Source organism: Gracilinanus agilis, chromosome 4, assembly GCF_016433145.1.
Source record: "Gracilinanus agilis isolate LMUSP501 chromosome 4, AgileGrace, whole genome shotgun sequence".
NCBI lineage: Eukaryota > Metazoa > Chordata > Mammalia > Didelphimorphia > Didelphidae > Gracilinanus > Gracilinanus agilis.
The window spans coordinates 24,960,610-24,973,951 of NC_058133.1; the positions used below are offsets into that span (position 1 = coordinate 24,960,610).

Here is a 13,342-nt window from a genome sequence, read left to right on the forward strand (position 1 = left end):
GTCCACATTCGCTGTGTGCCCACCCTATCAGGGCTAGGCTCCTCTTGGCCCTCTGGTCTCTGAAGGACTGAGTTCATGTCATTCTGTGACCATCCACTAGGGGGTTAGGGTTCAGCCTCAGCTGTCACTTTCGGGTGACCCAGGAGATGGACCAAGGCTGATCTGGGCTAATCAGGGTTGGGAAAGGAGGCTGCTGGGTGGAGGGAAGGGTAGGAGGGGGTGGGGTGGGGATAAGTTACCACCTCCTTCCTTATTGTCCTCTTCCTTAGTGACCAGGTAACAGCCCAGGCTCTGGCTACCAACCCTAATCTAAACCGACAGGACCCAAGGAGGGGACTCGGGCTGAGCAGAGCCGGGCCAGGCTTAGCCTCTCTCCCATCCAAGAGCTGCTGCGCCAGGCCCCTGCAGACACTAAGGCAACTATGAACAGAATCTTTCCTCAGGTAATGGGCATCTCTCCATTCCCTTAGTCTTAAGAGTAATCCTAGGGAGGCAGTTTCCCTGTGAGGAGAGCTCAGTTGCCCTTCTGGGCAGGAAGGGGAATAACGGAACTGTGTTCCACACTGTCAAGACATGCCTGGGAAGCCCAAGGAGGGCCCTTCAGTTTGCTCCAGAAAAAAAAAAGAAAAATTCTATCCAGCTGAATGAAACCTGGGTATTGGCAATCTGGCTAGGAAACAGGGAGGGCAACAACTCAAGAGTGCCAGCCGTCCCATTTAAATCTCAATTTTCTATTTTGTTGTAGTAGTAAATAAGGAGAAATGTGAACTATGTACACTAACCAACAGGCAGCAGGAAGGGAACTGAGAACATGGAATGCCCAAACTGGGGAGAAACATGTAGAATACAGAATGTTAGAAGGGAGCCTAGAATGTGGGATGCCCAAGCTGGGAACAGCCTCAGAACACAAACTATGCAACTATAGGCTTAGGCTGTAAAAGCTTTTCTATGCTACAAACCAGTGCTTCTTAGCCCCTGTTCCACTCTCTTGCCACTAGCCAAGGACCTTAGAAGAAAATGCAGAGGGAGAAAGCAAGACCTTCGCAAGTGAGGAAGGTAAGTGCCCCTGGGATCATTGTCTTAATACTCTGAAACTGGGGGCGACTTTCTTCCTTTCCCAATAGCCCATCATCAAAGCAGCCAGCCTAAGGCCTTAAAGATTAATGTGGCAGACCCAGCTGTCCCTCAGGCTTATCCTCTTGCTGACCTTCCTGGGACTGGGTGGTGCCTGTGACCGTGTTACCCTAGGATGGCAAGCACAGGAGCTGCCTGTCCATCTCAATGGAACAACAAGGGCCCCTTGAAATCCACAAAGTATTTCACATCTGTTACATCACTGAATCCCCATACCAGTCCTCTGAGGGAGGCCATATAGGCTTACTCCTTTTCTGCAGAGAAAGAATGCAGTCTCAGTTCAGGGAAGGGACTCATTCAGGGCCTGGTGTCAAATCGAACCCTGATCTAAGGACTCCTTCCTTGTTTCCCTCTGACTGAAAAGTTTTCAGAATGTCTTAGAAGTGTTCAGTCTCAGTCACTTCCTAATTGTGTGACCCTGGGCAAGTCACTTAACCCTCATTGCCTAGCCCTTATTATTCTTTTGTCTTGGAAGCAATACATAGTATTGATTCTAAGATGGAAGGTAAGGGTTTAAAAAAATATCAGGCTTGTATTGTACCCTCAGTGCTTCGCCCAGGGCCTGGTGCCTAATGGGCACTTACTAAATGCTTCTTACCTTGCCTCCCCTTACAGAAGGGGTATTCGAGCTGAAAGCATCGCTGCCCCTAAGGCACTTGGGGTCAGGGTCCTGGGAGTGCCAAGTGTGGAACAGCTCATGCTGGCCACAAGGGAATGAATTATTTTGGTACCCATCAAAAGCTACAGACTCTACACTGGAGACTAGAGGGGTTGGGCCCTGGGTCAGCACAGAGTTTCCCCGCCGGAGGAGAGGCTCTATATTTGGCAAGATGGAAAGAGAGTTGGAGGGGAAGCTTTTGCTCCAAGCCCAGGTTGATATCATGGGATTTTGACTGAAAGCTCCCAGGGAATGAGATGGACCATGCTGAGTAAATGACGGACACCATACTCAGTATGGTGCCCAGCAGTCTCTGAGGGCTTCCTAGGTTCCCCTGGGCCTGTGACAGTCACACCTTTTCCATGTTCTTGGACAGATTGCTGTGGTCCCTTCTCCTGCTGCAGCCGCCGGGGTTTCTGGCTCTCTGTCTGGACCTTGCTCCTCCTTGTGTCTCTGACTGCCATCCTCTGGCTGGTCAGCAGCTTTGGACTCCCACCATCGGCCCCAAGTAAGGCTCCTGGTAGGGTATATTGTGTCCACTAAAAAATATGGGGGTAGCTCCCCATCACTAAGGCTCTTCTCATGGAGGCTAGATGACCACATGTCAAGGGAACCCCTACCCTTAAGGGCACTTCATCATTCCAAACATGGCCTGGGGAAACCTGCTAAGTCCTGGCTAAAATGACCATCCCTCTATAACTTCCCTATCTGTTGGGGAGCATGCCCCTCAAGGTTACATGGCATTTTGGTGCCTCCCTAAAGAAATGGTTAACCTTAAGAGGTTCAAAGGAATTCTTCTTTCAGGTTTGGGTCAGAATTCTTACCCTAACATTATACATCCTTCTACCAGACTTTAAACTCATTGATGGCAGAAACTTTTCTTCTTCTTTTTTTTAAAAACCCTTATCTTCCAACTTGGAGTCAATACTGTGTATTGGCTCCAAGGCAGAAGAGTGGTAAGGGTAGGCAATGGGGGTCAAGTGACTTGCCCAGGGTCACCCAGCTGGGAAGTGTCTGAAGCCAGATTTGAACCTGGGACCTCCCGTCTCTAGGCCTGGCTCTCAATCCACTTAGCTACCCAGCTGTCCCCGGAAACTTTTCTTTTTTAAAAAATATTTTATTTCCCCCCCTAATTTCATGTAAAAACAACATTTTAAAATTCATTTTCTCAAAGTTTTGATTCTAAATTCTCTCCATTATTCCCTCCTATTCTCTCCCGCTTCCTGAGCTGGTAAGCAATCTGATGTAGATTTTACATATGCATGTAATTAGGGGAAAACAGTTTTCCATGTTAGTCATTTTATGGAAGAGATCTCAAATGAAAAAATAAGAAAGTAAAATATAGTGTGTTTCAGTCTACAGTCAGACTCTGTCAGTCCTTTCTCAGAGGACAGATGGCATTTTTCCTCCCGATTCTCTGAGATTATCTTGGATCCCTGCCTTGTTGAGAATAACTAGGCCATTAACAGTTGATCATTCCACAATATTGATGTTACTGTGTATAATGTTCTCTTGGTTCTGCTTATTTCACTCTGCATCAGTTCCTGTAGGTCTTCCCATCTTTCTTTTTTTTTTTTTTAATTAAATTAAATTAAAAAATTTTAAACCCTTACACCTTCCGTCTTGGAATCAATACTGTGTATTGGTTCTAAGGCAGAAGAGAGGTAAAGGCTAGGCAATGGGGGTTAAGTGACTTGCCTGGGATCACACAGCTAGGAAGTGTCTGAGGTCAGATTTGAACTCAAGACCTTCTCATCTTTAGGCCTGGCTCTCAATCCATTGAGCCACCAAGATGCCCCCTTCCCATCTCTTTCTGAAATCATTCAGTTTATCATTCCTTAAGGCACAATAGTATTCCATCACCACCATACCACAATTTGTTCAGCCATTCCCCAGCTGATGGGCAGCCTCTCAATTTCCAATTCTTTGCCACCACAAAAAGAGCTGCTATAAATATTTTTGTGCAAGTAGGTCCTTTAGAGGACAGGAACTTTTCATTGGTTATTATCATTAGAAAGACTTGAGTTTGGTTGAGAACATGGAAGGTTCCATAGTTCCCACAAAATCACCAAATCTTTGCATCAGAAGACCCCACAGACCTTGGAGTCTGTGCAATACCTGCACAAATGTTCCTACCCAGCATCCCCAAGGGATGGTCCTCCAGCCTCCGCCAGGGCTGACAAAGGGCGATGAGGAAACAGAATTATAGAATGGCAGGGCTGGGGAGGCCTTTGATCAGAGAAAGCAATAATAGATTGTCAGCGCTAGAAGGAAGCTTAGAACAGGGAATGTTAGAACTGGAAAGGGCCTTAGAACATGGAAAATCAGCACGAGGATGAACTTAGATGATGGAATACCTTAGAACACAGAATGGCAGGGCTCAGAGGGGTCTTGGTACAGAGATAGCTATAATAGATTGTCAGAGATGGAAGGAAGCTTGGAATAGGGACTGTGGAGGATGGGATGGAATGGAATGGCAATGAGAGAATACCTTCAAACACAGAATTTTGGGGCTAGGAAGGGCTTTAGAAATCACCATATCTAAGCCTCTCCTTTTACAGATGAGCAGCTGAGGCCCAGGAGGGCCGAGCCATTTGCTCAAGGTGGCTCAGGGAGGAGGCAGCAGCACAGTAGAAGGCCCCAGGCTGGTTCTTGCTAGAGGAATACCAGGCAGTTGCTGGGAAGGAGCTTGGCTCGAGGCGGCCCTTCTTCCAGAGTCCACCCCACACTCAGCTTTACAGGCTGGCCCTGGTCAGGGGGCTCGGGCTCCCTGGTTTCTGACTCAGTCTTTCCTTCCTCAGTGACCAGGGCCTGTGCAACTGCCTCCAACCAGACAGGTTTCCTATGCGATGACCGGGAGACGTGTATTCCCGCCAGTCTCCTCTGTGACCGTGTCCGCACCTGCCCACATGGAGAGGATGAAGAAGTGGCTTTATGCAGTAAGTGTGGGCTCAAGGCCAGGGGGCCCTCACTGCCCCTCAGGGAGAGGAAGAGGAGCACTCATTCCTTAGGCCCTGTCTCACACCACCCCATGAGGGAGCAAGGGCCGAACCTTTGTTATTTCTTTGGCCAGACTTGCAAACCAATATGTAGAGGCTTCTGGGTAAGGAAAGTCCCCTGTCATCCCTGCTCTGCAGCTGCTTCTCTTGGTGGCCTGAAGGAGCTCTGTTGTGCAGCTAATCTGTGTCAGAGACAGAACCTTAAACTTGGGGTCTCCCTGACCCCAAGGCTGCTGCTGTCACCCTCTCTCCTGTGCTGCCTCTCATGATGTCAGGCTGCCTCTTAGCCCCATATCTTGGATTGGGAAGCTGAGGCCCAGAGAGAAAAAGGGGTTGCTCCTGGTTACACAGATAATCAATAAATAGCTGAATTTTGATGAAGATCCTCTTTACCCAGGACTCTCTCCTCTCTCAGCTGCCATAAGGAAACAAAGCATTAAGCTGGTAGATCTCTCCCTCATCCTGAGTAAGGGGTGGGAGGCCTGGCCAGGGGTCTAGCCAGGGGTCAAGCCTCCCCAGAGCAACCCAGGAGTCTGGAGTAACCACCAACCAGTTACTGAGTCCCAAAACAATGGAGCATCACCTGTTGTGAGTTAATTGGTTCAAAGTATAAGTCATCCTCCTCTTTTCCTGTTGTCCTCTTTCTAGGGAACATCCCCCACAGCCTGCCCAGCTTCTTGGTGTTCCAATGCAGTGACCCCAACACCTGGATCTTTGAGGATAAGAAATGCGATGGGTCCAATGACTGTGGAGACTGCTCTGATGAAGGCACCTGTGAGTGCTCCCCAAGGTTTGGGCTGGTGGGCAACTGAGGGGGCCCCTCTGCTGCTCTCCATGGCTTCCCAAGTCAAGCTCAGACTCCTTTCTTTGTGGGTCTCCCAAGCCTTCCATGATCTCCCACCAGAGCCTCCTGGCACCTCCCTCCTCTCCTGGTCCCAGCCAGACCAGGCCTGTCTCCTCATTCACTATTCTCTGGGCCAGGAGGGTCCTTGCTCTCCTCTTTGCCCTGACAAATTCCTGCCCATCCTTTGACAGGAGCCCCACTCCAGTGCTTCCTCCTCCACCTCCCACCACAACCAGGAAAGCTGGGCACTCTCCCTGGAGGCCAATAACCATGCCAGAAGCTCCGTTCTCTCCTCTCTAAGACTCCAATGGAGCCACTCCTGCTTCTGGGATGGTGGCCTTAGACTGGCCCCCATGATGCAGAACTATTTGCCCTCATGATGATGATGGGGCAGGACCTCTGAGGGGCAGAGAAGGCAGCACTGGCAGAGCCTGGTACCTGAGTTGGTGTGCCTGGCTTGGGTGGGTTCAGTCAGTCTATACACATTTACTTTATGCCCGCTGTGTGCCAGACACTGTGCCATGTGCTGGGGAGACAAATATAAACATGAAAAACAGTCCTTGCCTTCCAGGGGCTTAGAGTCTAATCAGAGAAAAGCCCAAGGCGGGAGGCATGACGAGGCGTACTGACTGGGGCAGCTGCCCTCTTACCCACCCATCTTCCCAGGAATCTTCTCTACACTGCCCGCGAGGGTCTCCCCAGAACTCCTCTCCCAGCCTCTACTCCCCCAGGAGGAGACTCCTTGAGGGCAGCGCCACTTTGCCATCTTTCATTTGATTGTCAAACCCTTGCCAGTCTGAGGAGGAGGAGGAGGAGAAAGTGACTGGGCAGAGCCTAGCCCCTGCCGGGCCAGCTTACCACACCTCAGCCCAAAGGGGTTCTGCTCAAAGAGTTGCAAATTCCCAGAGAACCTGATAACCCCCATTCCGAAGCTCACTGTAAATAGGTGCATTTGTTTCTTAAACCCTCACCTTCCATCTTAGAATCAATACCAGGGATCAGTTCCAAGGCAGAAGAGTGCTAAGGGCCAGGCAATGGGGGTTAAGTGACTGTTCCAGGGTCCCACAGCCGGGAAGTGTTTCAGGCCACATTTGAACCCGGGACCTGCCTTCTCTAGGCCTGGCTCTCTAGCCATTGAGCCGCCCAGCTGCCTGCTAGGTTGCGTTTTTCACGATGATTGTCCCTCCTCTTCGGGGATTACCCATAGGCCTCTCACCCTTGGTTGCTTTGGAACTCTTTGTTTAAATAAGCAAAAGTTGACTCTTCCCAGGAAGGACATGATGTGACCAAAGGTGCAGAGGTGGGGAAATTCCTTACAGTGCACAGGGGATGGCGGACCTCTGCGGAACGCAGAGCTGGAGCGGGGGTCAGTGGGAGAGAAGGCTGGGAGGCTTGGAGAGGGCCTCGAATAGCTGGAAAGGAGTTTGTCCTTGTCCGGCAGGCCCAGAGAGCCGCTGAAAGGCAGGAAGCCGAGGCGACCGATGGGCAGCTTTTGGGTTCTTTGCTTGTTCTTGTCTCCCCAGGGGCCCGCTGCCCGGCCTGTGGGCCTCAGTGGTGGAGCTGCACCCCCACCTTGTTCCAGTACTGCGGCTGCGTCCCTCGGCGCCTCTGCCGGGACGGGGTGCAGCACTGCTCCGACTGGTCTGACGAGTACTCCTGTCCCCGGCGCTGAGGACGCCCGCCTGGCCCTGCTTCCATGTGGGCTCCCGCCTCGGGGGGCCGCCCCCCCCAGCGGCCTCCCAGGGCTGCGGCTCACAGAAGGCAGAGACCGAGAGCCCTCCCTGCTTCTACATCCTGAGGGGTGGTGCGAGAGCCCTGACTTCAAGTCAGAAGGCCTGGGTTCAAATCCACTTCTACTGCGTGACGCCCAGCAGGTCATTAGCATCCGGAAGCCTCTGCTGCTCCTCTGGGAAACGGGAGCGCTGGCCTGGGTGGCCTCTTCCAGCCCCCCATCCGGGGTCCTCAGACTTGCGGCCAACCCAGCAGCAGAGGATGGCGTGGCTGCCGGCCCCCCGTCCAAGCCCTTCATTTCTCCACACAAAGCCAGGGGCAATGATGGGCTTGTGGAAATGCCAGCTGTTTAACGAGGGTGGGGAGGGGGAATGGCCCAGGAACAACTTCGAACGGTCCAATTCCCCAAGAAAGAGCCTGGCGGATTTAGGGAGAGAACCCAGGCCCGAAGCCACCAGGCAGCTCCAGGGTGGCGGGTGCGCAGGGCCAGCGTCCTAGCTGGGGAGCCTGAGCAAGATCCCCAATTTCCCTGAGCCCTGGGCCTCTCCCTGGAAAATGGGGGTGTTCTCAGGCCTGTTCCCTTCGTCAGGATTCAGCAGGATCACGGCAAGAAACATTCACCAGATACCAAATGGCAGCTATTCTCACGGTGCTCTCCTCCTCCGGGAAGCCTTCCTCGCTGCTCCGGCCCCGGTGATCTCCCGCCTCTGGGCTATGATGGCAGTCCACCAAGGGGTTCTGGGTGAGCTCCGCTTCATCATCTGACAATGCTGAGCTTGGCCCGGGTTCCAGCTCTGTTCCTGCGGCCATTCGTCACAGAGGCTCATCGGCCCGGGGCTGCCGTGTTCCCTCTGAGTCTCTGGAAGCTCCGAGGATGTCGCTGGTCATTCATTACACCAAGGGGGAACCGGCTGCCCCAGTAGCGGCCGTCAGCTCTGGAGACAGAGAGCCCAGGGAGGGGAGCCCTACGGCCCAGGGGAGCTGCCATGGCAACCTGCCCAGCCATGTGTCCACAGTGGGCTCCCAGGGGACGGACGGCTCCCTCCTCTGTCCTTCTTCCTCTCGCTCATTCAGCACCGCCGGAGGATTATGGGCAGGGAGGACAAACGTGGCTCTGGGGCCGCACGGGTGCCCGCTGTCGATATTTGCCACCTCCTGGCCGGGCAGGGCCCTGGGTCCAAGATCGGGGCACTGAACACACAAGGTCTTCACTCTTCAAACAGCAGGTGGCAGATTAATGGCACTAAAAGCAGGCTCGGGTGACGGGCGTTGGTGTCCGTTTGAAATCGATCCCAGCTTAACCCTTCAGGCTCTGACATCTGCCCATTCTTTCCTGGCTCGCCAACTCCCCCAGCTTCCAGCCTTTGGATGTGGGGGATGGCAAGGATCATAGACTCTTAGGAGGAGCCCCCCATTCCGTGAAATAGAAAACTGAGCCCCGACAGGAGATCTTTGCTCTAAAGCTGAAAGGGAGCCCAGAGGCCGCCTTGTTCAAGGCCTCGCGAGTATATTCAAGAAAGATGAATCCTGGGTGATAGGGAAGATGATAGAGGGGTCAGAGAGGACCCCAGATATTGCTAGAAAGTCTGTTTGTAGCCTCGGTGCCATGAACTGGCCCTTGGCCAAATTAATTGTGGTCTAGGAAGCACAGGAGACCCGCGGTGGGGAGAAGTCAGAGAAACCTGGGAAGACTTGGACGAACTGATGTGCAGAAGAAAGTGGCCCGGGAGAACCAGAAACAGAGTGGAAATGAAGCCCTTTCAGGGGCCCAGAGCAAAGGCCATCATGGCTTTGGCTCCAGAGGTCAGAGAATAGGGACAAAGGTGGGGGCAGTCTGGATGGAAAATACCTCTTGGATGGAACCAAGCCCTCCGCTTCAGGGGCTCCACTTTACCAGCCAGCCTCCCAGGGGTGCCCAGGCTAGAGCAGGGGATGAGGGGCTCGGCTTCCCTTCAGAAGGGCCCCCAAACAAGTCCTCAAGTGAGAGTGGAGATGGCTCCACCCCCTGGGGGCCTGGGAGGCAGCCCTAAAGCCAAGAGCAGGAATGGCTGGGGGCCAAGGAGAGACGACTGCCCTAACGCCAGGGGCCCGACCTACTGGATGCACAGCAGCAAGTGCTTTACCAGGGTTTGAGAGTCCTGCCGTGCCGTATAAGGGGCCGTTGTTCCTGTATATGTACGTAGGCATGATGTGTGCTCCGAGGAAGGACTGCTGTCGCTGCGTTTCCAGCCCCCAGCACAATCCCAGGCACGTGGCAGGACCTTCATAAATGCTTGTTGGGTGTTGGATTGCAACCAGATCAACTTTAGGGAAGACACTGAGAGCTTCATTTAACATGCTCAGAATCAGGGGTTGTGAGGTGGGTTCAGGCCTAGAGATGGGAGGTCCTGGGTTCAAATCTGACCTCAGATACTTCCCAGCTGGGTGACCCTGGGCAAGTCACCTAACCCCAATTGCCCACCCTTACCACTCTTCTGCCTTGGAATGGATCTTAATATTGATCCTAAGCCAGAAGGCAAAGATTTTAGAGGAAAAAAACCACACACAATAATAGAATCATATTCTGAATTGGAAGGAGCCTCATAGGTGGCCTCTATCCCCCCCTCTGAATGTCTGAGGACCCAGGTTCAAATCTCAGCTCTGCCATTCTCCAATCGTGTGAATCCCTTTCTAGACTCCAGAGCCTCTGAAGTCCCTCCCAGCACTCAACGGCTGGTTCTTTTATTCCTGACTAAAGGCCATCCAGCTTTGGGTTAAAAGACCCTCCACCAGGGGGGCTGCCATTTCACCTCCCGGAGCACCCCATTCCACTCTTACGTGGCTCAGATGGGCTAGGAAACGTTCTGGCCATGACAGACACTTTCGCTCGTGCCAAATCCATCAACAACCCTGTGGGAAGCCTTTATTCGGGCACCGGGCCAAGCCGGGGGGGTCCTCTGGGGTCCCCATTCTAGCCCAGCAAACAGCTCTGGCTCTGGCTGGCACTTAGTTGGAAAGAGACTTCCTGCAGCCCCAAAACTGAAGTGAGGAAGGGTGCCAAAGGGGCCCCGGAGGCCAGCCCACACTCGTGCCACTTAGCCCCCCGGCCTGCCCCGGCCTCTTCTGCGTGGGACCAACCCGCACTACTGATTCTAAGACAGAAGGAAGTTTTAAAAAAAGTTAGTGCCGATATGGGAGGGGCCGCATTGGGCCAACCATTCTGGAAAACAATTTGGGATTCCCCTTTTTAAAAAAAGTGATTAAAACGTCTGTATCTTTTGATCCAGATAGCCTATCAGTAAGGGCATATTGTTAGGAGGTCAAAAATAAGAGCCCCCATATTCACTCCAATCTGAAAAGCAAGACCCTCACCTTCTGTCTTAGAATCCATACTGCGTGTTGGCTCCAAGGCAGAAGAGTGGTGAGGGCTGGGCAATGGGAGTTAAGTGACTTGCCCAGGGTCACACTGCTAAGAAGGGTCTGAGGCCAGATTTGAACCCAGGACCTCCCATCTCAGGACCTCCCAGCAGCCCCCCTACCCAAATATTTACATGAGCAAAAAACTATCTTCCATCACCAACTGTCATTTGGACGACTCCAACTGGATGCCCTGAAGCGGGGGTCGGTGCGTATGGCTCTCCCTACCTTACACTGGCTTCCTTCCACATACTCTGCTCTGGAATCTACCTACATGGCCCAGCTTGGGGTTTCAGGTGCACCATACCCCATCTCCTACCTCTGTGCCTTTGTCCCGGCTGTCCCCCATGCCTAGCATGCCTTTCCTCTTTGCCTCTGCCCTGGGCTTCCTTCAAGACTCTGCTCAAATCCCATCTTCTCTGCAGGCCTGCTTAGTCCCCTCTACTACCAGGACCTCCCTCTGACATGGCCTTGTTTTACCCTTTGCATGCATGCGCGTGTGTGTATGTGTATATATACATACACAAACACACATGTATGTGACATACATACACCCATAACTGAGCATGTGTAAAAACTCGTGTTTCTACAAAATACATTTAAATACATGTAAATGTACATGTGTATTTTTATATCTGCTCATAGTTATGTCCATGTACATGTGCACCATATCACATGCATGTGTATATGTATAGACATAAACTTCATTATATGTAACTTGTGTGTTTAAGATCTCTTCCACAAAATTACTAATACGGGAAAATGTTTTCCAGGATTACACGAGTAAAATCTCTATCCGATGGCTCACTGTCTGGAAGAGTGGAGGGAGGGGGGAGGATCAGGAAAAGAGAGAGAATTTGGAATGCAAAACTTTTTAAAAAGAGAATATTTTTAAAAATTTGTTTTTACATGTAACGGGGGAAAATAAAATATTATTTCAAGAAAGAAATATATGTATCAGTTTCTATGTACGTGCCCATTTATATGAATAGAAGTACACGGCTGTATAGTCTATGTGTGTGTATGTCTATGTTTCTTTAGGCATCCATCCACCTCATTGGCACAGACTTTGTTCTGATGTTTTCTCCCCCAGCTGGGTAGCTCAGTGGATTGAGAGTCAGGCCTAGAGATGGGAGGTCCTGGGTTCAAGTCCAGTCTCAGATCCTTCCCAGCTGTGTGACCCTGGGCAAGTCACTTAACCCTCATTGCCTACCCTTACCACTCTTCTGCCTAGGAGCCAATACACAGGATTGACTCCAAGATGGAAGGCGAGGGTTAAAGAAAAAAAAAAAGAATGTGAGCTCCTCGAGGCAGGGACCACCCATATGTTGCCTTTGCATCCCTCTCTGCTAAGTACTACACAGGAAGTGACTCATCATTTGTGGACCAACTATGTAGGCACTTTGGAAGCATTTCTTATTGCCATAACAAATGGGAATCTGCAAAGTTCAGAGAACCAAGGAAGGTGGGCCTGAGGGAATACTGGGAAATAATTAAAAGCAGGAAAGTCATGCTCATGACGTGATAATATAATGGAAAGAATACTAAAATGAAGAAGAGTCCGGCAATGTGCCTTTCTCCCTTCATGGTAGAGGGACTCTGGGTGTGGGATGCATAGTTGTACATAGTTGGTATTTTGGTCAGTTTTAGTAATTTCTGAGTCCCTGAGAGTTGGGGATTTGCCCAGAAATGAAAATGCTGTAAAAAAAAAAAAAAGCCTTAAACTTCAAAGGTTTTAAGTAATACGTTAGTTAGAAATCAAAATCAAAATGAAAAGACCTGTGATGAATTCGAGGTGTGCCAGTCACAGAACGTAGGAGCTGGCAGGAGCCTTCAAGATCATCTCTGGGAGGCAGATAAGTAGCTCCGTGGATTGAGAGCCAGCCCTGGAGTCAGGAGATCCCGATTCAAATCTGGCCTCAGATACTCCCTAGCTGTGTGACCCTGGGCAAGTCAACTTCGGTTGTCCAACTTTTACCACTCTTCTGCCTTAGAACCAATATGCTTCTTTTTAAAAGAACTCCTTCCTTCCCTTTTAGAATCAATGCTGTGTATTGGTTCCAGAGCAGAAGAGAGGTAAGGGCAGGGCAACTGGAGTTCTGTGATTTGCCCAGGGTCATACGAGCATCTGAGGCCAGATTTGAACCCAGGAATTCAAGTCTCTAGACCTGGCTTTCCATCCACAGAGCAACCGAGCTGCCCCCCAAACCGAAAAGATTCTAAAAGAGAAGGTAGGGAAGCTGGCTTCTTAAGGAAGGGCATGCCGGGGGCAGGTTCCCTTGTTAAATGCTTCTGGGTAAAGCCAATCCGCTCTGCTCAAGGCCTGTTCTCTGGAGGACACTCAGGAGGTGCCCCTGGGATTAGGGATGCTTTCCTGTAATCGGATCACGGCTCTGGGAATTCCTGGGTCGGCCAGGGAGGGAGGGGCATCTGCCCCTGGCATAAGCCGCTTGGAAGTCCTGCCTCACCAGGAAGATCAGACCCCAAAAAGAACCTCCCCTCTCCGGAGACTGGCCGCCCACCACCGCGCCAGGCTGGCTGTCCCACAAGAGGCACGATGTTCCTTATCTATGAACCCTA

General features: G+C 51.4%; 1 protein-coding gene across 1 annotated transcript; it reads left to right on the top strand.

Annotated features, from left to right (window-relative positions):
* The first annotated feature begins 422 nt into the window (after positions 1 to 422).
* LDLRAD1 (low density lipoprotein receptor class A domain containing 1) lies at positions 423 to 7,307 on the top strand. The gene is made up of 6 exons (XM_044676360.1): positions 423 to 443; positions 999 to 1,056; positions 2,169 to 2,300; positions 4,594 to 4,731; positions 5,440 to 5,565; positions 7,159 to 7,307. Exons 1-6 carry the CDS (start codon positions 423 to 425, stop codon positions 7,305 to 7,307), a joined length of 624 nt encoding a protein of 207 aa, XP_044532295.1.
* Positions 7,308 to 13,342: the final 6,035 nt, after the last annotated feature.